Source organism: Hyaena hyaena, unplaced genomic scaffold, assembly GCF_003009895.1.
Source record: "Hyaena hyaena isolate Hyena2069 unplaced genomic scaffold, ASM300989v1 scaffold_14, whole genome shotgun sequence".
Classification (NCBI taxonomy): Eukaryota; Metazoa; Chordata; class Mammalia; order Carnivora; family Hyaenidae; genus Hyaena; species Hyaena hyaena.
The window spans coordinates 2,973,186-3,000,905 of record NW_024080646.1 but is presented as its reverse complement, the minus strand read 5'-3'; the positions used below and the strand labels follow the sequence as shown (position 1 = coordinate 3,000,905).

At 40.4% G+C, this 27,720-nt stretch overlaps 1 protein-coding gene across 7 annotated transcripts in view; it reads right to left on the bottom strand.

The window, feature by feature from the left end:
• The window catches only part of OSBPL1A (oxysterol binding protein like 1A), a 239,018-nt gene that overhangs the window by 23,778 nt on the left and 187,520 nt on the right, over positions 1-27,720 (bottom strand). For all 7 annotated transcript variants that reach the window (XM_039217817.1, XM_039217808.1, XM_039217802.1 and 4 more), the window contains one exon: positions 12,779-12,854. In XM_039217817.1, coding sequence (XP_039073748.1) covers positions 12,779-12,854 — 76 coding nt within the window. The remainder of the gene's footprint in view (positions 1-12,778; positions 12,855-27,720) is intronic.

The following is a 27,720-nucleotide window of genomic DNA, read 5'->3' as shown; positions in this document are numbered from 1 at the left end:
TGCAGAAGAGTGACACTAGACCATATTTTACATCATTTGCAATAATCAACTTAAAACAAATTAAAGATTTTATGTGAGAACTGTAACCATATAACCCCTAGATGAAAACACAAGGGATAAGCTCCTTGTCATAGGTCTTGTAATGATTTTTTTAAAATCTCACATCAAAAGTAAAAGTAACGGGGACCGTATCAAACTGAAAAGTTTCTGCAGAGCAAAGAAAACCATCAACAAAATGAAATGGCAACCTAGAGGATGGGAGAAAATATCTGCAAATCATATATCTGATAAGAGATTAAAATCTAAGATATATATTAAAAAACTCTTACAACTTAATAAAAAAAGGAGATTTAAAAAAGGGCAGAGGAAATGAGTAGACACTTTTCCAAGGACAACATCCAAATGCCAAAAGGTAAAGGTACCTAATATCACTAATCATCAAGGAAATGCAAGTCAAAACTACAATGAGATTATCATCTCATACCTCTTAGGATGGCTTTTATATACAAGACGAATGGCTGGCAATAATGTGGAGACAAGGGAGCCCTTACACACCACTGGGGGAATGTACTGTGGTACAGACACTGTGCAAAGCACAATGGAAGTTTCTTAATGAATAAAAAACAGACCTGCCCTATGATTCATCAGTTCCACTTCTGGATATTTACCCAAAGACGTGAAAACAATAACTTGAAAAGACATTTGCACCCCCATGTTCATTAGAGCATTATTTATAATAGTCAGTATGGAAGTACCTAAGTGTCCATCATCAAACGGATCAAGAAAATGTGATCATTGGGTCAAGAAAATGACATACACATTCAGGAGTATTATTTGGCCTTATAAAAGAAAACCTTGTCACTTGTGACAGCATGGATGGACCCAGAGAGCCTTATGCTAAGTGAAATAAGCCGGAGAGAGAAAGACAAGTATTCCACAGTATCGCTGACATGTGGAAATTATCAACAACAACAACAAAAACAACACAGTAAAGAACAAACTTAGAAACATGGTAGGGAGGTGGTTACCAGAGGCTGCAGGGGGGGAATATGGGAGAGACTGGTAAAAGAGTACAAATTTTAGTTATAAGACGAATAAGATCGAAAGATCTAACGTAGAACATGGCAACTACAGGTGATAACACTGTTTCTGCATAAATGAAATTTGCTAAGGGAGTGGAATTTAAATGTTCTCATACACAGTGTGAGATGGGATGTGCGTATGTGAGGTGAGTGACATGTTAAATTAACTCAAGGGGAATTCTTTCACAATGCACAACCTGCAGTCATCTCAATGTAGACGTTAAATATCTTATACTGTTGTCAACTATACATCAAAAACCCCATCCCTTCCACAGACAGCGTGCAGTATAGACTGTACCTCAGAAAAACATTGTTTTCAAAATATCTTCTGAGTAAATTTAATTGACCATCTACTAGGTGCCAGGCACTGTTTTAGGCACTGGGTTAAAAACCTTTGTAGAGCCAATCCCGACCTGGGATGCCCTGCTGTCTCCCCTCACCTTACAGAGCCTACCCGTATTTGAAGGCCCCGCTCAAGTCTCTCCTTCTCAGCCATTCTAGTTCTCATCGATTTCTCGCTTCCTCCAACTCCCGGAGTGCCAGAGTCTATATCTCACAATTTAGCCCTTGCTCACGTATTGGATCGCGTACTGTTGTGTCAGCTCGTCTTGCTAACTCTACGGTAATGCAGTTCTTGAAGGGAGGGATAAGATCTCATACTTCGCCCGCGTCTTCATCACCCGAGAGAGAGAGAGAAGGGCACAGTGCAGGTGCCCCTCGTCTCCATGCTCCTCTGCAGTCCCAAAGCCCATGGACTTTATGTCTATCCAGGCATTTATCACAATACTCTAAGCTTTGCTGACTCTTTTGCTGGAATAAAAGCTCCTTGAAGTCAAACCCTCTTTTTATGATACGTGATAGTTTACATGGCATATGTTGTTAGGTTACATGGCAACATGTTCAAAAAGATGCTTTACAGACAAAGCAACAAATACTAGGAGGTCACAGCACCAAAGTTAACAGCCATTGCTTCTAGGAGTTGTTAGTACAGGTAATTGTAATTATCTTATTTATGCTTTTCTGTATTTTCTAAGTTTCCTAACATGAACATGTATTGCTCTTTTAATCAGGAGCAAAAAGAACAGTGACAGAAGATGCTCAGGTTAGTTCAGTCCGAAGCTCCAGGGACAGTGAAGTGGCTGAGAGGTGGGTTCTGAACAGAAAGCAGCATGGTGGCTACCAGGGACTGGGGACAGGGGCCTGGGAGTTACAGTTGAACGGTTACAAAGTCAGTTCTGCAGGACAAAGTGGTTGGGTGGACGGCGGTGATGGCTACACACGGTGAATGCACGGATGCCACCAAGCTGCCTGCTCACGAATTGTTAAGATGGAATAGTTTACGCTGTGTATCTTACCACAGATAGAAAAACAAACAAAACGAAACGGGCTCTGATATCAAAGACCCCTTGCTACCTACGAGTTGTGTCACCATGAGTCAGTCCCTCACCTCTCCTCAGATGAGGATTTCACTGTATACCTCACAGGGCTTGTAGAGATTAGATTAGTTCATCTGTGACACTTGGAAGAGCACCAGGCAAACATGAAGCAAGCAATAAATGTGAGCTATGACCATGGAGAACACATGCAAGAGCGCCAAGTCCTCTCGGAGGCAGAGAGGCAAGGGAGCCTCAGGGGTTGGGGTATTTCCCCATTGCCTGAGCTGCAGGGAAGCTATTCAGAAGGCAGCATGACTTCTGCACGCAGACTTTATAGGGTGAGGAAGGGAAGGAAAGGACCCCTGCTCCCCCTGGAGCCCCGGCCAGGGTGGCCGGCTGCAGGCCCATGCATAAGGTTCTTCCTGCTGGCTGCTGCTCTGTCTTATCACCAAGACAGGAGTTCTCTGAGGGGACAACTCGAGCCCTACCCCTTGACTAGCACGTGCCCCAAACTGTGCCGTTCTTGATCTCTATGTTTCACTTTCGTGTGTACAACATCGGGATGAGATTTAGTTATTATGGCAATGAAGAACTTTACCTCAAAGCTTGATTCTATTTTTTTCCTCAAAAAGTACTAAAAGGACTACAAAATAGTCCCTGAGGGAATAGGAGATGTGCTAGAGGAGATGGCATTTTAGCCTGTCCCTAATTACAGTGGATCAGATGAGAATCCTGGCCCAGGGGCTTCATCTTCCATCTCTAAAGCAATGAGGGGTATGCTCACCTCTTCACATACATCCCCCCACTGGGAAAATATACAGACAAGGATGGGACCATCCAGGGTCTACTAGCCACCTGCCTCTCAACACCAGTTGGCTAGACTTTATAGCAGTTAGTGAGTCAGTGAAAGCAGGTGTGGTGTACGCTTTGAGACGAGGGCATAAAGGACATGGTTTTACCACTAATTCAATGAGTAGATTATTTTTAATCATTTGAAAAGCTCCTAAAATTCTAAATAAGCTTCTTTAAATCCAATGTTGTAATCTAGAATAATTTAAACACTTTCCTACTTCTTTTAGTTAACTCAGAATGTAAGCATTCAGAGAAGTGAAAAGGCACAAGAATCTGGGCCAAATAACAGAGAGGAAGTCTGAAGGAAAGAAAAGATCCCAGAGAACATATACACACAAATCCAGTCCACCATAGCACCAGCCTCACCCTCTCTGAGAGTCCGTCAGAAGAGCAGGAGTATCTATACTCTTACAATGAAGCAATGGACTTAAACAATTTTATTGCCTCTATTAGTCAAATTATTTTAAAATAATTTTACAGTAATTTTTGTTAAAATCTATAGTTCCTTAGGTATGTAATAAAAACCTCAAGTGACAGAAACTCCATTTCATCCCATTTTAGAATTTTACAGTGACATCATTTTTACTTTCAACATAATCAAGTTTGCTTCTGGGCTCTCTAGATACTGCCCACTACTAATTAGTACTGCGCAGATCCCAGTAACAGGAAAAGAAATGACGCACATCATGAGGGTCAAGTTTCAGGAAGAAATATGACCTAGACTACTCTGATCACTGGGAGCATCAGTTGGCTGGAAAAATTAAACATTTATGCCAGGCGGTTCCACCCTGTGACCTAGCTGAAAACAAAGTTTAAATTTATCCATGCAAATTAATAGCAACCAATGATGCAACTGAAGAAACTCTTAATTGCAATTTCTCATCTGCTGACAAACTGAGAGGAAAAAGCGGGAGGGAGCTGCTTGCTTCATCTCTTGAGCACTATATAAACAATCTGAAGGCAAGGCCCAGTTTGATCCCAGTGAAACCGGAAAATATTTTATATATGTAAACTCTAACACTGTAATACCCAATTGTGCAAATATTAAGACCTGGGTTACAGAGAGAGACTCAACTTATATCTCGGGCGAAGTCTGTCTGCTTGTTTGCCCCAGCAGCCGGGGTGAGGCAGAGTCCTCACTCAGGAGTGTGACCCAAGCACTAAATGGGGTTCTAGGCTCTTTAGTGCCAGGCAAGTAGCTAGAAGCAGTCTTGGCTCTGCTCCTTGGATGTGCCTTCTGCAAGATGAAGTTGGCAGTGGGTCCTTCCTCCACACCCCCTCTACCTTCCACAGCTACCAAGGACGTAGAAATCCATCCCGCTTACATTTAAGGGCTTCGGAGGGTCAAAAGTCTCTCACATCGTCTGCTACTCAGTGCCCTCCTTCCATAAGATGTTTACCATCTTCTAGTTTATCTACTGTCCAAATACCACTGGCTGCACCAAAAGCGGTCACATGAAGTATTCACAAGACAGCCCTCCTGGCACCACGTGGATGAGCAGTTTGAAAAAGGCCTGCCGCCCTCACGCCTTTTGTGGTTGGTCACACCACTGTCCCTCAGCTCTCACAGATCAGCCCAAGGGGAACACAATGGGATCGAGTGGAAGATCCCACACTTAGAAATGAACAAACTGCGGGGCAGGAAAGGGGTGCGTGTCTGTGTGTGAACTGAACCACACAATGCGCATCCTGGCATAAACCAACCGTAGAAACAGAAAGAAAAACAGAAGAAAAGCTGTAAGGAAAAAAATAAACAGAAAGATATTCCTTTCCTATTCTTCCTGTCTCATAGCGGAGTATTCTCAGAGCTGGGAGGCACTTAACAAAAGTCTGGACAAACATTGGAGAGGAATGTAAAAGGACAAGAGACACACTGGCTGATGCCTGGATGGATCTCAGTCTTCACCCTGTATTCACTCAAGGTGCACAAAGACCGGCTAGGAGATACGGGCGGGGCTGCATTAAGGAGACAAAATTTCCAGAGACTCAGCCTCCACAGGCACTTCTACCTAATTACCGGCAGGTCCGAGCAGACACCGCACTGGAGGTCATGCTCCTGCTCTTCTCCCTCTTGCCCTCAACTACCCTTCTGCAATGGGGCGGGGGGGAGGGGAGACAACTCACACCAGCCTCAATCACTGTATAGTATTCTTGCTCTGAAATGTAAAACTCCTCAGGGTGCCAAATGAAGGGCGGGGTAGAAGTACAGTACTGGTATCGGTGAGGCCTCTTTTAACTGAGGCGCCGTAACTTGTGTGAGGGCTCCATGACTTTCCCTGTTTCAGTTAAGGGAAAGACCTGACGTCAGAAAAGGACTCTTCTGGCCATTTCTCCCATGCTGGGGTATTCTGATTTCAGAACACGGGAACGGAAGGTGGTAAAGATGCTAGGTAGAGTTTAACTACTTGCCGTTTCTATTCCCTGTCTCTCAAGTATTTATCATGTACCAGCTTTGGCAAAGTTCCAAATCCTGTCTCGATTCAGAATTCAAGAATAGGACAGCTGTCACAGTGACATATACTAACATGTTTATCTGAACCTCAAAATACCATCGCGCTCCTGACAGTCAGTTGACCTGAGCTGTGCCTGAGTATGGGCTGGCTCTAGGCTGTGTGGTGCATCACGTGAATGAGCTACATCTGTGGTTTTGAGGGAAAAATGTTTGAGGGGGAAAAAAGCTCATGATAAGATAAAAGCATTTTATCAAAAATTATTACAAGGACACAGGTGTGTTTGAGCAAAAACTATTTCACTGTTCTCCCCCCTTCTCACTACTGTAAGGTACATGTGAGTAAGAGGGCAGAGCTACGTGCAGCAAGAGTTGAGAGCGCCAGTGAGGCTTCTCCAGCCACATTTCCCAGAGGCCAAGGCACCTATGACTCCACTGGAGGCTCATAAGACCTTCTACAAGTGAGCTTTCTCCAAGTTTGTTCAAGTAACACTGAAGAAAGTCCTAATTGAGCTGTCAACTTATGGATCATAGAAAAGTATTTTTGAGGGGTGCCTGGATGGCTCAGTCAGTTGAGTGTCCGACTTCAGCTCAGGTCATGATCTCACGGCTCATGAGTTCAAGCCCTGCATTGGGCTCTGTGCTGAGAGCTGAAAGCCTGGAGCTTGCTTTGGATTCAGTGTCTCCCTCTCACTCTGTCCATCTCCCACTCATTCTCTCTCTGTCTCAAAAATAAATATTAAAAAAAAAGAAAAATATTTTTGATAACATTGTTATCTGAACTTTTGGCACACAGTTTGGGAAAGGGTCGAAAAACTGAACGGTATTGTGAGATTCAAAAACCCCACCAAACCCCCACTCCCATCTGTCTACTATTGTGAGCAAGGCTTCTTAATTTTGAATCTATTAAAAAATTACTTGTTATTGAAAGGCCTGTCACACTCTAGCAATAGGTGACATTCTCAGATGTCTAAACCCAGTGGAAAACAAATCCATTTTATGAACATTTTTATGTTTTATGTTAATATTTTCATAAATTTTATAACACTTATTTCTGATCACTCACATTATATTTGTAAGAATAATGTGATGCAAAGAAACTTAATATTAAAGTCTTAAGTTCACAGGATATACACTAATTTTTACTTTTATAAGTATTTTTGTGATAGCAAAGTGTGATAAGCAGTAAAAGACCTTAAAAGATTAAAAAGTTTAGGATAATATTCTGTAGAAAATATGGGATGGAAGTAGGAGTCAAAGGATTAAATGGAACTATAAACTTTCCAACTCTTAGAGTAAAAGCTTGCTCCGGGTCTCTATGGTATTTGGTTCCACTGGACATCATTAAGAGTAGCATCTCATTTTCATTTTAAAAGGTCAGTGTGTATAATACACCAGACCTTTCTCATCTCTGATAATAATCCAACACTAACATTCCAGGACTCTAATATACTTAGTGAACTCAGGGTAGATACCTGCAAAGCCCTGGGCACAGGTGCCTGCTCAAATTCTACGCCTCACCCCAGGGCTGGCCCTGGTTTCAAAGGTCACTGGGCATCAACACCCAGGACCTAACCCCTGGGTGAGTCCCACTGAGAAACCCTGAAGGGATGAGAGAGAAGAGGAGAAAGAAAATAGGGGAAGCACAGGATAATGGGATTATGAGATCAGAGCCCTTCAACGAAAGGACAATGGGAGTAAGGAAATATGGAAGAAAGGTTTCAAATCACTAACCAGTATCAGTATTAGTTCTGAGCTGGAAATCTGTTTTGTAAAAGCTTCAATCACAGAGAGTTTTAGAGTTCAGGATCAGTTATCAGTATCAGTATTCATTTCATGTAGTATTATCCAACACTGAGTAACATAATCCTGTCCAAAACAGATTGGAAGGAAAAAGAAATATGTCATTAGTTTTGGAAATCTAAGTCTCCATGTTATTTTTGGGGGGCACCTGGGTGGCTCAGTAGGTTAAGCGTCTGACTTCGGCTCAGGTCATGATCTCACGGTTTATGAGTTTGAGCCTCGCATCGGGCTCTGTGCTGACAGCTCAGGGCCTAGAGCCCATTTTGGATTCTGTGTCTCCCTCTTTCTCTGCCCTTCTGCCACTCACATTCTGTTTCTCTCCCTTGTTCAAAAATAAACATAAGTATACACACACACACACACACACACATATATATAATTTATTGTCAAGTTGGCTAATATACAGTGTATACAGTGTGCTTTTAGTTTTGGGAGTAGATTCCTATGATTCATTGCTTACGCACAATACCCAGTGCTCATCCCAACAAGTCCCTTCTCAATGCCCATCACCCATCCTCCCCGCATCAGCCCTCAGTTTGTTCTCTGTATTTAAGAGTCTCTTACGGCTTGCCTTCCTCTTTTTCTGTTTGTATCTATTTTCCCCCCGTTTTGTTCCCCCATAGTCTTCTGTTAAGTTTCTCAAGATCCACGTGAGTAAAAACGTTATGATATCTGTCTTTGTCTGAATGACTTATTTCACTTAGCATTATATCCTCCAGTTCCATCCATACTCTTTTTAGAAAGAAGCAAAGCAAAACATGTACAGACGTGGAAGTGGAAGACGGGGTCAAAGTGAGCCTGGCTGGAGATGGTGCTGCAGGACACGGGGTCCAAGATGGCAAATGTCAGATCTCGGACTTTCCTTCCTGATTAAGACAAATTCCTAGACTGCACCTGGCAGGTAAGCATCTATTATGAGTTCATAAAAGCCATGTATTTATGGTTTGGGGTTTTTTTTTTTTTTTTTTAAAGACTTTTAAGTAATCTCTATACGAGTATTGGGCTCAAACTCACACCGAGATCATAAGTCTCATACTCTACCAACTGAGCCAACCAATTGCTCCAAAGTCATTTTGGATAATGATGTTATACAATAAAACCATTTCATCATAAGGGGCATCAAGTTTTTAAAAAGTTGGGACTGGACCCCAGTTCAGTGTAGCCTTGTGAGGTTTTCATCTGCAGGATGCTCATACTCTCCACTCTGTTCTGGCATGCTCTCAAGTCAATAGAGACATCATGAGAAGCTATGGTTCAATACCAAATATCCCCCAGTACTTTTAAGACTTCTTCTTATAAAATTCAGAAACTAGGAATGCGGAGCTATGGGGAAGAGCTGGTTGAAGGAAATGTACATGGCTTTTGCAATGGAGGCTTGCCCACACAGAAAGGAACTGAAGTGTTTGAATATTTTTTTATTTTTTAAGTAATCTCTACACTCAACATCTATCATGAGTTCATAAAAGCCATGTACTTATTTTCTTTTTTAAAGATTTTTATTTTTAAGTAATCTCTATACTGACCATGGACTTCAGCTCACAACCCTGAGATCAAGAGTCGCATGTTCCACCAACTCAAGCAGCCAGGTGCCCCTGCAGTGTTTGGATTGTTCAGTCTAACAGAGTCATGGAAATGCAGGGTGCCTGGGGGGCTAAGTCAGTTAAGTGTTCGGCTCTTGATTTTAGCTCAGGTCACCATCTCACGGTTTGTGGGTTCAAGACCGGTATCGGCTCTTCATGGACTGCTCTGCTCTGCACTGACAATAAGCTGCCTGCTTGGGATTCTTGCTCCCTGCCCCCTCCTCCTCCACTGCTTGCAAGCTCTCTCTTTCTCCAAAAATATATAAATAAAACTTTAAAACATCTGAAAAAGAAAAAAGAGAATCACAGAAATGCACTGCAGGCTTTTAAAAAATGCCTTTGCTTTGAACTTTAGTACAAAAACATTATGGTTATTACATTTTCTTAAAATATTTTATTTATTTCTGAGAGGGAGAGGCAGTGTGAGCAGGGGAGGGTCAGAGAGAGAGGGAGATACAGAATCTGAAGCAGGCTCCAAGCTAGCTGTTAGCACAGAACCCAATGTGCGGCTTGAACCCACAAACCATGAGATCATGACCTGAGCCTTAGCTGGACGCTTAACCAACTGAGCCACCCAGGTGCCCCTACAGTTTTAAGTTTTGAACTATTTTCTTTTGGAGGATACATGAAGGCAGACATTGGAGGGGTCAACACAAAAAATTACTTTTAAAAACATACTCTAATGATGATATTTGTATTTTTCTCTCAAGATACATTGTAGTTGGGGCACCTGGGTGGCTCAGTCGGTTAGGTGTCCAACTCTTGATTTTGGCTCAGGTCATGGTATCACAATTCGTGGGAGCAAGCCCCATATTGGGCACCAGGCTCATGGCACGGACCTGCTTGGCATTCTCTGTCTGTCTCTGTCTCTCTCTCCTCCCCCCGCTCCGATCTCTCTGCCCTTCCCCAGCTTGTGCTTTCTCTCTCAAAATAAATAAATAAACTCTTTAAAAAAGATACACTGCACTTTATTTATTTTTAAGATATATTGTACTTTAAATCTCTATGGCTGGCCAACTCTTACACCTTTTGATTGTTTCTATTGCCTACTAGAGGGGATCCTATGACAGTGCCCAAAGACCAATACTTACAAATCCTAGGTAAGTCCTTCAATCCACAGTAGTAAATGTCCCCCCTAAGAATGTTAGCCTCTTATAAACTTAGTAGAGAACATTTATTTACACAGTTTTGCAATAAAAAGTAAAACTGAAATCATTCTTCTAGAGAAAAAAAGTTTATCTTTCAAAGTATGACAGGTATGATCCAACATAACATTATGTCCTATCTTTTAAAAGAATAGTTATTCTCCATTTAGACAGAATGGTTGCTTTAGACATAAACTAGACTTCTAGCCTGAACAAATTCATGATCCCACCACTAAACCTGACACTTATGAGACAGAAGATGGTAGCAGACAGATTCAAGCAAGAGAAATACAGAAAACTGTATTTTCCATGGTGTCCCAAAAAGCTCAAACACAGCTGAAGTTTGCATACAAATTCTGTTGACCAAATAGTTTTTGACAGATGTGGTATCAATTCTACAGTGACGGTTTCATTCATTAGAGAGTATGTAATCCATTTAATGAGTTGGAATCAGCATTAATTTAACATAAAAGGAAATACCACTTATTGTAAGGATGAATGTTCCTTTTGTGAAATTGATTTAATTTTATTATTTTCTTTACTTTTGGGGGGGTGGGAGACTGCTTGTGTGCACATGAGGGGAGGGGCAGAGAGAGAGAGAGAGGAGAGAGGAGAGAGGGGAGAGAGGAGAGAGAGAGAGAGAGAGAGAGAGAGAGAAAACGAACCTCAAGCAGGCTCCACACCCAGAGTGGAGCCTGACACAGGGCTCCATCCCACGACTGTGAGATCATAATCTGAGCCGAAATCAAGAGTTAGATGTTTAACCAACTGAACCACACAAGATGCTCCGGGCTTTAAACACACAAATATACCTATTTGCATACTAAATCATGGTGGTAAATATGTTTACTAAGGGTTTGAAAAATGCTGGCTCTGTAGAATACAAATATAAATTTTTTACCCTGAAAATTTCAGATCAAAAGACACTAACATGTATAATTAACATCTTAATAATATATACATTTGGTTTGTCCTGATGAGTTTTAATATAATTAGAGGCTGATTCTTTAGTATGATGATTAACTGCTGCTAATAATATTGAGCATTATGCTAAACCAGGGACTTCCTAGACAATTTACATAAATTATTTATCTCTCAATACACATCTAAGGTAGAAGTTATTCTCCTAACTTGAGGGTGTTATGCTGAGCGAAATAAGTCAGGCAGAGAAGGACAGATACCATATGTTTGCACGTATAGGAGGATTAGGAGGAACTTAATGGAGGCCCGTGGGGGAGAAGAAGGGGGGAAAAATAGTGGGGGAGAGGGAGGGAGGCAAACTACGAGAGACTCTTGAATGCTGAGAACAAACTGAGGACTGATGTGGGGGGGGGGAGGGAAAAGGGGGTGATGGGCATGGAGGAGGGCACTTGTAGAGATGAGCACTGAGTGTTATATGGAAATATACTTGACAGTAAACTATTAAAAAAGAAAAAGAAAAGAAAACTTTTTCCTCCTAACTTTACCCAGGAGGAAGCCCTATCCAGTCTGTTACAGCAGGCTCCCCGGGGTCTCACAGGTAGGAAGCAGCAAAGCTGAGACAAATCCCAGCATCTGGCTCTAGAGCTTAGCTGAGTTACTCTCCACATAGTAAAATCAGAAAATAATTGTTTAAAATGACTATTTCTGGGATTAGGTCCTTGGATGTCTCATTTGCTAAGTCTCAGATGAGGTAACCACATGCAGAGAGCAGGGACATTAGAGAAATGCCGAAGTGGGCACGCCCGAGTTTCACTGACGGCAAGCTGCAGAGTGAAAGGAAAGTGACTACACTTGTTGGTGCAGGAAGTCCTCAGAGCACTCCTAGGATGCACACTGTCACACTACAAAAGGTAAAGTCCAGGCAGACTCTTTAGCAGCTCAGGACTCACATGTTTACATGGTTCATCATTCTAGTTGGGCAAAGTTCCTGATAGAAGAATGAAGAGAACTTTACTCAGAATTCTAGCCTAACTGATGTCCAGGTGGAGCTGTGGACCACTGTTTTAAAAACAATCTACATCTTTATGGAATTTAGAAGATTCTGCTTGGTGCTGCCCTTCCCCACGTCAGATCGACCTGCACAGCTAGGCAGGTACACATTCCACGTATCTAATATACCGCAGTTAAAATTCAAAGCACAAAACAAGTAGCTGGTACGAAGAAGGGTATGTGAAATTATATCCTACACTTTGGGGAGTCTGTGCTTTCTGAGAGAATTTCTGGGTAATTTTATGGGGAAACACAAATGTGGTGTGACAACAGGAAAAGAGCATTTTCTTTTCCTATTTTCTCAACAGTGAGAAGTCACGATGGAACCCCATTAAAATGGCACAAACAGTGGTTCAAATTCTGTCAGGCAAACCTACGACTTATCCTAATTTCTGACTCTCAAGTTTCCATAAACTTTGTTGTACGTCACTTTTATGCCAACATTAAGATTCTCTTCCAAAGAATATGTAAGGAAACATGTCTGCTTAATGTTACATTAGAGAATTGATAGTTAATTTACCATTCCAATACATTTTCTTAGGATGCTCCAGATACTGAAGTCATTTCTGGAAAACATAGGGGAGGGCAGGCTTGTTCTGAAAGAAGAAAAGAAAAATAAACATTTTAATGCCACTGACACTAGGAGGGAAAAGCTATTGTCATTAATATGAACACCACAGGCATGCACGTATAGACACCTTAAAAATGTGCCTTTTTGTAGACAAGGTAAAACAGGGTCTGTCGGAGGCTGTACCCCGATCACTGCTGTGCTGACCCCTGAAAAGTGTCACAACAGATCCACTGGCCCTGTGCCACTGGTGTTATTCTGACCCTAATGACCCCAGCTCCCCCGCTGGCATCCAGCCTTCTGCCCCACCTCACAGGGCTCGTCTTCCTGTCATGTGCTGGCACAGTGGATTCTGGTTTGCTTCTGCTTCGAGACACAACTACTGTTATCTGGATGCTTCATACATGTTTGTACTCCAGCTGCTAAATAATGTAAACAAAATGCCATCACCGGGCCTGTTTTTAAGAAACTGAATGGGAAAATGGAAACAAGCTATAAAGCCAAAGTAAAATTTAGGCCCGGCATCTTACATTAGCACTTTCCCAAAGACATTGATGTGAACAAAATTTAGCCCCTCTGGATATACAGGAAACCCCTTGCCAATTAACCTGTCCAGAAGGAGGACTGTCAAAGCCTCCGCAGGGGTCTGGAGGCAGCAGAAGGCTGATGGAGGTCAGGGGCAGAGTGGCCTGGATAAGCCACGTGTCAGGGCTCAGGCATCCAGGCCTGGCTGGTCACAAGCTGATCCCCCTTTCACAGATCACAATGACAGCACTACCAGCGTAGTGGGGACAGGGGCCCAGACCACCTTTCTGAAACTGTTAAAATACTACATTCTTCTCAGTTATCTTAGATTATGGCAAGGGATGCCGGTATAGCAACTGCTGCTTAGAACACACCTATGTAACTAAAGCATCAAACAAAATAGTAAACACAATAATGTATCTTCAAAAAACTTTTATTCTACAAACTAAATTAATTTGAATTACAGAAGTGAACATTAAGTTTTAAAATAAATAGTATTTTTAAATCCTCCATGGTAAAATCCTTCTGATTTCTTTTTCTTTTTTAGGAACACACACTGCTCATTTGGCAAATCTGTCATCTAACCAATCTGCCAGATAAGTAGACACAGATGGTATTTAAATCACATTCTCCACCATTCAGGACCATGAATCTCCATGACATGAACAGTGGAACCCAGGGACAGATTTCCCACCACTATCTACCATTTGCATGTTCAGTGTAGTTTTAGAGATGTGTACAGTTGGTTTGAGCTGCAGGGGTCCACTGACATGTGGGGTTTTTTTGTAATATAGTACAGCATTATAAATGTATTTGCTCTTCCTTGTGATTTTCTAAAATCTCACTTTATTGTAAGATATAGTATATAATACACATGACATACAAAATATGTGTTAATTAACTACTTATAGGTTACTGGTAAGGCTTCTGGTCAATAGTAGGTTATTAGTAGTTACGTTTTTGAGGGTTCAAAAATTATATATGGATTTTTGACTGCCCAGGAGATGAACTGTCCAAGGGTCAACTACACAAAGTTTTTTATCTTTTGTCTGTGAAAAAATCAGCGAGAAATGGAACAGATACTAGAAGTTTGAGCTGGAGATAAGCTTCATGAAGACTGAATGAGGGGCTGTAATTCCTCCCAACCAACAGCTACACTGAGAGCACAGGCATGTATCACTATTTATATATTTTTTTAAAGTTTTATTTCTGAGAGACAGAAAGAGAGACAGACAGACAGACAGGCAGACAGCGTGAGCAGGGGAGGGCCAGAGAGAGGGAGACATAGAATCCAAAATAGGCTCCAGGCTCTGAGCTGTCAGCACAGAGCCCGAAGCGGGGCTTGAACCCATGAACCGTGAGATCATGACCTGAGCCAAAGTCAGACGCTTAACCGACTGAGCCACCTAGGCACCCCTATATCACTATATTGATTAAACGCAAGAAGAACAAGAAATATTCTGGAAACAGAAGAAGATAAGACACCCAAAAAAAATTTTTTTTAAAAATTTTCAATTTAGAAATCATTACAGGATTGCCAGCCAAGAATCCCACCTGGGAATATCCCACATTCATTTTTATGCACTTATCTCACTATGGCATTTTATGAAAACTTGGTAGTTACTCATTCATCAGGAGGCCAGATTATCTGCAACATTATCTACTCCAGAAGCCAACCAGAAGGCAGAGGTAAAAGGGGCAATGAAATGTAACGGGCCATCACAAAGTCCATGCTATCTTCTTGCATAAGACATGCAAAAGCAAACTCCTTTAGATCAGACTGTGTGCAATACACTGATCAAAAACCGCAAGAGAAACCCTGGCCACTGGGACAAGTGCACAACATGGAAGGCACAGCACAGTGAAAGACCTCAGGGTTGTTGACTGTAATCTGAGTCAATGGCATGATGATGCTGCCAAAAAGGCAGGTGCAATCTCAGACCGCCAAAAGGAGAATGGCAGCTAGAACATTCCCAAGGGGCAAGTCTGCAATGATCAGACGAGAGCCAGGATTCAGATCTATGTGCCACTTTTAAAAGGAACCTGAACACTCCCGCTCAGGAAGACTTACCAGAAGCCAGGCAGACGTGTCTGGGAAACATTTCTTACAAGAAATGGATGAAAGAAATGTGCAGTCCAGGACAAAGAAAAGAAACTGGAGGTCTGGGGAACAGCAGGCATTACAGAGGTCTTGGGGCAGGGCCCCAAGGACAAGGGGCAGGAACAATGGCATGCCATCACCACACTCCGTCCCCTTCAACAAAAGCACTCCCTACGCACCTCTGGCAACTTCAGTATTCTCCACAGCACTGATCAACACACGACATACTACTGCAGGCTCTCAAGTATTAACCACTTCCCCTCAAATGGTATCTGAGCTCCTGGAGAACTCATGTTTCGTCTACTGCTGTGTCCGGGTTGCCCAGGGCGGTGCCAGACACAAAGGAGGAGTTGAAGTACTTGATGAGCAAACTTTGGAATGTAGAAGACCTTTTAGCATGCATTATCTCCTTCATAAAGAATTTGGTTTATTCTGTGCTACTCAAGTGATCAGGACTGGGACCACTGGTAGAAGTTACCAGTAGCATACTGATAGAAAAGTCTTATAATGAATTCCAAAAATGATAAACAAGAGATTCTTATTAAGTAAAGTTTTCAAACTGAGGCTGAATGGATCCCTTTCTGTCACAGCCCGGGAAGGCAGCCCTGTACTGGGTGGGAAGCTGATCTAGAACAGCTGGCCAGGGATGCGATTCAACACCCGATAAGGAACATCATGGGCCCCCATACAAAGAACTACCCAGTCCCAAATGTTAGTGATGCCAATGTTGCGAAACCTCCCATAGAAATATGAAAGCTTCATACAGAAGTTTAAATTTTGCAGTGGCTACATTAAAAAAAGAGAGCGAGATAAATTCATTTCAATAATATACTTTATTTGGGAATGTCGTCAGCATCACGGTGCCATGAGTCATTCGTCCTCTCTCCTCTCTGATTTACAACTAATTGGACATACGTACCCTGTGGGGGGTGGGGGGGTAGGGTGGGGAATCACAGTGTCTCTGCCCAGCATAGCAGGATGCTGGAGAAATCCATCCGTCTGTGTACCCTAGGTCGGGTGGGCTGGCCTGTGGAAGAGGCAGTGGACCTGGCAGCCACAGACAGTGATGGTAGAGAGGGCAGGGGCCTTCTCTTCTCAGTCCCGCACTGAGCCAGCACACAACCTTTCTGGAAGAGGAGGTGGAGGGTTAAGGCAGTGAACGGGGTCTGCCTGCAAACAGGTGCAGCTGGAGGGACCGAGTACCCTGAAGAGAGACCCTCGAAGGAAAGCATCTGCTGTCCTCCCCAAGTAGCAAGAGACTGGTCCACAAGCCTCCGGAACCCCTCCCACTTGAAGTTTCCGTGACAGGGCTGTGGGCATGCACAAAGTCCCAGTGTGAAGTACACACCTCCCTCCCACTCTGCCGCCACCCTAGGCTTTTTTCATGCTCCTACTCTTAGCAGGAAGTCAGCTCTGGTAACAAAAACCAAAAAGTTGTGCTATAGCCCCATCTTCTGGAAAACGAAAGGAAAACCCTTATTCAACCTGTTGAACCATTAGACTTTTAAGTAAAGGAAACCGTGGCTAAATAAGAAAGATGTTCACTACTTCAGATGTGGAGGCAGGGGCACTTCTCATCAAACACCATGAAAAATCACATAATATAAAAATCTATCATGACAATTTTCCAGCAATGGAACCCCAAAACATGGAATACTGCTATCTAACTGATAATTTAAAACAGCAGTTATGATGAAATTCAATGAGCTAAAAGAAAACCCCAAATGGCAATACAATGATCTCAGGAATAAAATTAACAACTAGAGTGCTTTAGAAAGACTGAAATTCTAAAAAAAAAAAAAAAAAAAAAAAATTCTGTAACATAAGGACTCAATAAAAGAGATAAAGAGTGCAATGGAAACAGAGCAGATCTTATGGAAGAGAGAATTAGCAAGCTTGAGGAGAGAAACAGAGAAATGATTCAGGAAGAAGAGGAGAACAAGAGTTCAAAAAAGTGAAAACACCTTATGAGAACTATCTGACTTTATTAAAATGCTAACAGAAGAATAACAGGTATCTCAGAAGGAGAGGAGAGGGAGAAGGGAACAGAGAGCATATTTAAAGAAAGAAATAGCTGAGAACTTCTCAAACCTGGGGAAGCATCTGATATGTAAGTTCGTGAAGCTAACAGAACACCTTATTACCTCAATCAAAAAGACCTTCTCTCAGATACATTATATTAAAACTGTCAAAGTCAGTAATAATGAATGAATTTGAAAGGCATGGGGGGCGGGGGGAGGACAGTAACCTACAAAGGTACTCCCAGTAGGCTACTAGCATATTTCTCAGGGGAAATACAGGCCATGAGAGAGTGGGATGACATATTCAAAATACTGAAAGATAAAAACTGCCAGCCAAGAACACCCAACCTGGCAAAGCTATCCTTTATATATGAAAGAAAAATAAAGGCTTTCCCAAAAAACTAAAGTTAAAGGAGTTCACCACCACTGGACCTGCCTTAAAAGAAATGTTGAAAGGGACACTTCAAGCAGAAATGAAAAGATGAAAGTACACAAAATTCAACCTGATTAACCAGGCATGTAATAATACTGTAACTCTCTCTCTTTTTCTTAGAATATTATATTAAACATAGCATACAGGAAAAGAACATTTAAAAGTAACTAAAGCTACTACAACTTGGTAACAAAATCAAAATTAAAAGAGATAATTTGTAACAATAAAGGATAAAACTTTTGTAGATGAAGATAGATTGCTATCAACAGGACAAGGACTATTTTATCTATGAAATACTTTATGTAAACCTCATGGTTACCAGAAAGCAAAAATCTAGAGCTAAGACACAAAATGTAAAAAAAGGGGGAGAGTGAGCAAATTACCACGGAAAACCACCAATTTACAAAGGTAGACAGAAACAGAAGTAAAAAGAAACAAAGGAGAGACAAAATAACAAGGAGGCAAAAGAAAAAATGGAAGTGTAAGTCCTTACATAACAATAATCACCCTAAATGTAAATGAATTGGACTCACCAATCAAAATGCAGAGTAGCTGGGTGGATTAAAAAAACGAGCCAACTATGTGCTGCCTAATGAGTCTCATTTCAGCTCTAAAGACCACATAGGCTAAACATGAAAGAATGAGAGGTGATAATCCAAGCAAAAAAAGAAAGAAAGAAAGAAAAATAAGAAAAAGAAAAGGAAAGGAAAGGTAAGTGTAACCATACTTACATCAGGCAACATAGATTTCAAGCCAAAAAGGGTAACAAAAGGAAAAGAAGGTCATGATAAGGTGGGAAGGGTCAATATATTAAGCAGATAGAACAGTCATAAATACGTAGAGTCCCAACACCTGAACACTGAATATATATTTAAGCAATTAATAATAGATCTTAAGGAAGAAACAGAATAATACAATAAGTACAGAGGAATTCAATACCCAAGTATCAGCAATGGATAGATCATCCAAAGAACACTAAAAGCAAACCACATTTTAGAATAGATAGATTTTTACAGAATGTTCTATCCAAAAGCAGCAGAACGCACATTCTTCTTACGTGCACATGGAAGATTCTCCAGGACAGACCATGTGATAGGTCACAAATCGGAGCAAATTCAAAAGACTGAAGGCATACCAACTATCTTCTCTGATCACAATCCATGAAATAGATAATCAAGAGGAAAGGGAGATCTTCAAATATGTGGAAACTAAACAACTCTTCTAAACAACCAGTGGGTCAAAAAATAAACCAAACAGGAAATAATAAATTATCTTGAAATTAATGAAAATGAAAACACAACATAGGAAGTATTGTGGGATGCAACAAAGCGATTCTGAGAGGAAAATTTCTAACAATAAATGTATGTGTTAAGAAATTCGATCTCAAATAAACAACCTAACTTTATATCAAGGAACAAGATAAAGAACAGATTAAGCCCAAAGTTAGCAGAAGTAAGGCAATAATAAGGATCAGAGTATAAATAAGTAAACAGAAAAGGAAAACAATAAAGGATCAATGAAACTAAGATATGATTCTTCAAAGATATAAACAAAACTGATGAACCTTTAGCTAGACTAAGAAAAAAAAAAAGAAAACTCAAACAAAAGTACAAATTACAGGGGCACCTGGATGGCTCAGTTGGTTAAGAGTCTGACTTGGGCTCAGGTCATGATTCAAGGGTTCGAGCTCTGTGCTGACAGCTCAGAGCCTAGAGCCTGCTTCAGATTCTGTGTCACCCTCTCTCTCTGCCCCTCCTCTGCTCACATTCTGTCTCTCCTTCAAAAATAAACATTGCAAAAAAAAAAAAAAAAAAAAAAGGAAATTACAATGGATACTATAAAAATACACAGAATTATAAGACTACTATGAACAATTATATGCCAACGAATTATATAACCTAGAATATATTTAGGTTACATTTTTAGGATCTGTTACAAATCTAGGATACATTTCTAGAACACATAACCTACCAACACTGAATTAAAAAGAAACAGAAAATCTGAACAGACCAATAATGAGTAAAGAGATTAAACCAGTAATTAAAAAAAAAACAACAAAACAAAACCCTCCCAACACAGAAAACACCAGGACCAGACAGTTTCACTGAAGAATCTACCAAATATTTAAGAATTAACACCAACCCCCCTCAAACTCTTATGAAATACCAAGGAGGAAGGAACACTTCCAAACTCATTCTGTGAAGCTAGCATTACTTTGATACTAAAACCAGATATGGATACCACAAGAAAATGATAAACCAATATCCCTGATGAGTACAGATTCAAAAACTCTCAACAAAATATTAGCAAACCAAATTCAAGAACACATTAAAAGATTATATAAATCAGGACCAAGTGGAATATATCCCTGGGATGTGAGTATGGTTCAACATACACGAATTAATAATGTAAAACATTGTATCAATAAAATGAAAGATAATAATCACAAGATCATCTCAATAGATGCAGAAAAAGCATTTGACAAAATACATCCTTTCATGATTAAAAACCCTTAACAGACTGGGTATGGAAGGAACATACCTCAACATAAGAAAGTCCATATGTGACAAACTCACAGCTAACATCATACACGTTGGAGAGAAATGGACAGCGTTTCCTCTAAGATCAGAACAAGTCAAGGATGCCTACTCTCACCACTCATATTCAATAGAACACTGGAAGTCCTTGCTGGAGCAATGTAGGCAAGACAAAGAAATAAAAGGCTTCCATTATGATGGTGTGAAAGTCATATGCATTGGATTTTGATCTTTTCTTGGGCTACATGTACAGTACTCTCTCATGATGCCAGACAATGGAGGTCACAGCCCCCAGTCACCCACAAGATCACAAGGGTAAACAACCAATGTATACTTACAACTATTGTGTCCCCATATAACCATTCTGTTTTTCACTTGCAGTACAGTATTCAATAAATTACATGAGATATTCAACACTTTATTATAAAACAGGCTTGGTATCAGATGGTTTTGCCCAACTGTAGGCTAATATAAGTATTTTGAATATGGTTAAGGTAGGCTAGGCTAAGCTATGATGTTGGGGAGGTTAGCTGTATTGAACGCATTTTGACTTAGGAGATTTCCAAATTATGATGGGTTTATTGGGATGTAATCCCATTGTAAACTGAGGAACTGGAGTAAATAAACCTCCAAAGAATCAGTGAAAAAATAACTCACCCACAAAACTATTGAAATTAATCAACAATTTTAGTAAAGTAGAATACAAAATCCACATATGGAAATCAATTACATTCCTTTATTTTAATGATGAGGCAACTGAAAAAGAAATTTTAAAAACCCACCCCATTCCCATTAGCATCAAAAACAATAAATTAGTTGGGAATAAACTTAACCAAGGATGTGAAAAAACCACATAAGGAAAACTACAAAACTTTGTTGAAAGAAATGAAAGATGAAAATGGCAAGACATCCATGTTCACAGATCAGAACTGATGCCATTAATACAGCCACATTAGCCAAAGCAATCTAGAGATTCAATGGAATCCCCACCAAAATATCAAATACATTTTTCACAGGAATAGAAGGAATTTTCTTAAAATTTGTATGGGACCACAAAAGACCCCAGATAGCCAAAACAATGCTAAGGAAAAAGAACAAAGGTATCACGCTTCTGGATTTCAAACTATACTATAAAGCCACAGTAATAAAAAAAAACAGTATAATGTTGGCACAAAAATAAACACATCAACCAGTGGAAGAGGAGAGAAAGTTCAGAATTAAACCCCAGTATTTCTGGTCAACTAATATTCAACAAGAAAGGCAAGAATACCCAGTGGAGAAAAGATGGTCTATTCAACAAATGGTGCTAGGAAAAATTAGAGACACAACAATGACACTGGACCCCAAACTCATACCACTCACAAAAATTAACTAGAAATGTATCGAAGACTTAAATATAAGACCTGATACCATAAAACTCCTAGAAGAAAATATGGGTAAGAAGGTCATCAATACTGGTCTTGGCAATTTTGGGGGCAGGATGTCAAAAAGCACAAATAAAAAAGAAAAAGAATGGGAGTACATTAAACTCAAGCTCTGAATAGCAAAAACAACAACAAAATCAAAAGACAACCCAACAAAAGTTCTGCAAACCACATATTAAAGAGTTAATGTCCAAAATATATAAATAACTCAGTCAGCTTCGGACACCTGAGTGCCTCGGTCGGTTGAGTGTCCAACTCAGGCTCAGGTCATGATCTCACAGCCCCACGTCGGGCTTGCTGCTGTCAGTAGTCAGTGCAGAGCCTATTTCAGATCCTCTGCCCCCTTTTCTCTCTGCCCCTCCCTCACTTATGCACTCACTCTCAAAATAAATAAAACATGAAAAAAAAAAACCCCTCAGTCAACTTACTAACAAAAATCCAAACAATCTCATTAAAAAGTAGGCAGAACTAAACAGACCTTTTTGCAAAATCAAAATGGCCAACTAACAGATGAAAATGTGCTCAACATCACTAATCATCAGGAAAATGCAAATCAAAGCCATAATGAAATATCGCCTCACACCTGCCAGAATGGCTATCATCAAGAAAACAGAAGACAACAGGTGATGGGGAGGATGTGGTAAAGAGGGAACCCTTATGCATCGTTGATGGGAATCTAAGTTGGTCCAACCACTATGGAAAACAACATGGAAGTTCCTCATAAAATAAAAAATAGATCTACCATATGATCCAGCAATTTTACTCCTGGGTACATATCCAAAGGAAATGAAAACAGGATTTTGACAAGAGAGCCGCACTCCCATGTTTATTGCAGCATTATTTACAATAGCCAAGATATGGAAACAACCGAAACGTCCATCAATAGATAAATGGGTTAAAAAGAGGCGGTACATCCACACAATGGAGTATTCCTCCCTCACAAGAAAGGAAGACATCCTCTAATTTGTGACAACATGGATGACTGAGTACATTACACTATGTGAGAGAAGTCAGAGAAAGACAAGTCCTGTGTGGTACCACTTACATGTGGAATCTTAAAAAGCCAAACAAGGAGAGTAAAATGCTGGTTCCTAGGGGCTGGGGGGATAAAAGTGATGGTGGTTAAGAGTACAAACCTGCAAGGAGTAGTAAATAAGCCACCAAGATCTAATGGACAGAACAACAAACACAGGCAATACTGTACTAGTAAAAATCTATCGTATTTCACACAATATATCCAAAACATTTGCATGTTGACATGTAAGCAATACAAAACACTGAGATACTTTACATTTTTTCCCATCTTAACACTTTAAAATCCAAAGTGTATTTTATACTTAGAGCACACAATTCCATTTAGCTTAATTTTCAACAATTAAAGTGAAGTCTAACCTTACCAAAACGAGAAAGTGGTAATGTAATAGAAAAATATTTTAGTTTCATTTTTACAAATAAAACTTGTATTAATAAAGATTAAGACTAAAAATTGTGTTTCTCTACCACACTAACTACATTTCATGTGCTCAAAACCCACAGGTGGCTAGTGGCTAGTACTGGACGTGTCCAATTTCTGTGACTGCTTCTGGAAAACACAAGGACATTACTGCTCCATGCCTGTGGGGGAAGAACCAAAAAAAATCACTCAATATAGGATTCTAAAGTCAGTGAGACAGAACAGTCCATATCCTAATCATTAAGAAAGTGATAAATCTTCTGTAATATTTTTGAAAGCAGAGGGAATAAAAAATTTTAATAATTAGGTAGATTTAAAACTTTTTAAATGATTTCTACTGAAAAGGCGATGTTTCTATATTTAAAAATTTTACTCCCCCCACCAGGACCAAACAAACAAACAAAAAAAAATCCCTATTGACACTGGATGAAGGAGAATCACTCCAGGCAGAAGTAAGAACAGAAGAGAGAAGTGATCAGAATTTTCAGGCTGAAACCATAGATCAGTTATTCTCTTTCCTTGGAGTTTATCTGAGAGTCATTATATCCTGAATTCTATGCTTCCTTTTTTTCTTCACACAGAGAGAAAACACCCTGTACCAGGGACTGAGGGCGATGTGTCCTGGTTCTATTTTCAAGCACACAGATGACATTACGACCGTCCGCACAACAACACAATAACTGGTTTTAGTGAAAAGCCTCACCACAGCTCTTTTATGAGTGGGAAGCGAACGGCTCAGTGTGTTATCCTGCCATTATTCCCACCTACCCGGGGCTGTGGACAGACCCCTGACAGAACCAAATTAGTGTGACTTAGAATCCCCCTTCTTCTGGGGGGGGGGGGGGAAACCAAAAAAACCAAAAAACACCACCACCACCACCACCAAAACAAAAAAACAAAACAAAACAAAAAAACTGGTTCAAGTTCAGGAGATCACTCTCCTCTAAATCCTTAAGGTACTTTTAGGTGGCAGAGACTGTACGTGAGGCTCAGCTGGACAGAGCCTCTCAAATTCACGTGAGCTGCACAGGCCCTCCTGATTCGCCTGTGGACACCAGGCCCCCTGCCTTCCTGCTCTTGCCCCATGGATTGCTCTGGTAAACACAGAACTCTGTTAGCTCACGGAGGTTCTTTTAAAAAGAGCAGAAAAAGATGACAAAACAAAGGCAGGCAAAAGTAAGCTCTGGCTGCATGCAGATGCCAGGTGTTTCAGGATCTTCAGGTCTACTCCTTTCATGAGGCCACACAAGCTACATAGGTCTTGTGTTCGGGCGTGTGCGTAGTCTACTGAAACAGCATTCTCCTTGGGCATGGGGTCTCTTTCACAGAGAAATGTAAAGATTGCCGGATGCCAACCAGGGCCACAGCCTACCTGCCCAACCTGGGGCAAACCTCCAAGCCTGAGCCCCACAGTCGCACTGCTCACACTCTGGTGAGCAGATCCATAGGAGACAAAGTGATGTCCAGGACAATGAGAGTCTCATGGCAGCCACATTTCAATTTCTTACCTGCACATCAGTCTTTAATAATTTTAAAACCTCTTTGTCATTTTTATAAAGTACATACATATGAAGATAAAAACAGTCAGACGTTGGTGATATCATCTCCCCACTAAATTAGCTTCTCAATTTGTAAGAGCTCTCTGTGTATTATAAATATTTACCTGTGTATGTAAGTATTCTACCACCTACATTGCAGACAACTCTTTCCAAGTCTATCGTCGGTCTTCTGGTTCTGCTAACAGTATAATTTGCCAAACCAAGTCCGGGGAGGCTATACAATGTTACATCATGATCTATACGTGAAACTTAAGTAGCTCTCTTTCAATATTTCTTCTATGGACAAGCTAGAAACACTTCACTGTTCTATTAATAATCACTGCAGAAAAAGGAGTAAATTTCTTTTTTTTTTTTTAAGTTTATTTATTTTGAGAGAGACAGAGACGGTGTGAGTTGGGGAGGAGCGGAGAGAAAGAGAGAGGCAGACAGAGAATCCTAAGCAGGCTCCATGCCATCAGTGCAGAGCCTGACATGGGGCTTAAACTCCCCGTTAATTTGTTAATTCATAAAGTTTTATAATCTTCTTCTTAAATTTTCAGAAGTTCAATTTCGGTATCAAAGTCAACACAACCTACAACAACAAAGATAGTCTCAAGCATTTACCTACCTAGAAAATAGTTACAAGATTAATTTTTCAAATTAAAATATTATGTACCAACTAAAACAATCCATGGAGGAACAAGCCCGCCAGCTTAGGCCCGTCTCCAATGCCAATGTAAGAGCATGGAGGGCTCCCTACTATACTTTTCTCTTTGCACAAACATGCATATACAAGTATATGTTCTTTTACTGAACTAGTACCCTACAGATCACACGTCTCCCACTGAAGGGTGTATCAAAAACAGCCCTCCAAGTTGATAGATAAGTATCTTTCTTTCTGATACCTTTATGCACAGGTACACAAGCAGGTACGTGTAACTTTTTACCAGTAGCAACTCATGCATGCTGGTTGTATTTTTAACGCAGTCTTTTCCCCTTTTGTTCCTTTGTGCTTGTCCTGCTTCCCTATCTCAGCCACTACCGTATTACCCTGTAACCCCAGTTCAAAGCCTGCTAAGTATTTTTCTCTACTTCTGTACATTTTATCAAATAGTTGCAAAGAGGGCACGTGTGCACCCGCAGGAGACTTCTGACTGGAAGATTCCAAACCAGAACACTATTTATACACACTTCTAGGTGGTTTGCTTTTCCCATTCAGTATTTTGTAAAAATTTATTCAAGTCTAACAGTAAACTCATTCTTTCAAAGAGTGAATCATAATCCATGACCAGAGACCTGTACACGAAAATACATTTTGCCACTCTCCATGACAGGCGTTCACTGTTCTAATTCTTTTGCTCTGACAAGGCAGCATCTTAACACATCACATGCCTCTCTAAATCTGACCTGTTCATTCCTATGGGACAGAATTCGGGTAGGAGTGTCAGCTTTTCAAAACGTGTATCTATTTTCTATCTCCCCAGATGTTATCAGACCCCTTCCTGAAAAGGTTTTGGCAATTTTGTATTTTACCAACAATCTAGGAAAGCACTTTCTCCCACACCCTCACTAGCAGCAATCAGGGTCAATAAGGTGTTCTTATCCAAGTTTTGTCAGTCTGTCAGAAAGTCCTACTGCACTGCTCTGCTTTGACTAGTATGGAGTCAGAACATCTTTTCATGTTTAATGACTGTCTGAATTTATGCATCCGTAGACAGCCTATTTATATCATTTATACCACTGGGATTTTTTGGCCAATTTTTAAGAATTGGTACAGGATACTAATCTTCTATCACATAGATTGCAAACAGAATCATTTGCTGGTTAAAGAAGAAAAAAATGCACAAATATGTCTTCTACGGGGTTTCTTAAAACAGCTTTTAGCTTGAGTGTCTTGGTATAAGGAGGTTTCCCCCACTTCAGATTTTTTTAATGATGTTTTAATTCTTTAAATGACCAAAAAAATATATGTGTATCTCAAGCTCCTTTCTTTACATAAAAATGGCTACGGATCTTCAGGGCAAGCCCTTGGCTGTGCACTGCTGACCAACTGTGATGTAAGATCTGAGCACTCTGCGTTCGGGGTTTTTTCCAACGGTGCCTGTGAAGTCAGCCAGGTCCCTCCCACAACACAGGAGCTCTGTCTCCAACCTTTCTCTTACCCACACTTGGAGGAATCTTCATAGTTTGCATTTTTATCTAGGTTCATTCTAGCTTTTATTGTTTAAAAAGACCTCTGATCACTGATCTGTGTGCTTCAGGGAGGATGGGAAAAGTTCATGAGTTTCTTTAAAAGCAACATTTCACAAATGCTCTGACATTACACTATTACTGAGCTAACTCTAACTAGTTCTACCAAGACAAAGCATTTGAGTACTACATTTAGTCAGTGTTTACTGTACCTTAGATCCTGTGTTAACCACTTAACATGCATCACCTTCACTAAGTCCTTAAGATAATGCTGTAAATTAAGCACTCCTTAAATAACTTGTCCATGTTCACAAATCTAATGAGTGGCAGGACTCTTTAACTCCAGATCCTTAGGTCCAGGTTTCAGAGCCCCGGAAACTTTATTTGTGCAAACTTCAACAAGTGACTACTTAACTATTCCAAGCCTCAGTGTTTCTATTTAGAAATATATATGTAAATCTACATGCATAAAAATTTTATATTGTCATGGTGAGGTTCCAAAGAGCAAAAGGTTATGATGGGGTCCCAATGACACCAGGCTTATACATTAAGTGTCTTAAATTTTCAGTCGAATTCATTGGTGGTTTGTAAACTCAAGTTAATGTTCCATAAAACCAGCATTTTAAAAAAATGAAAATGTTCCAATAACACATATATCCACATTTATACATG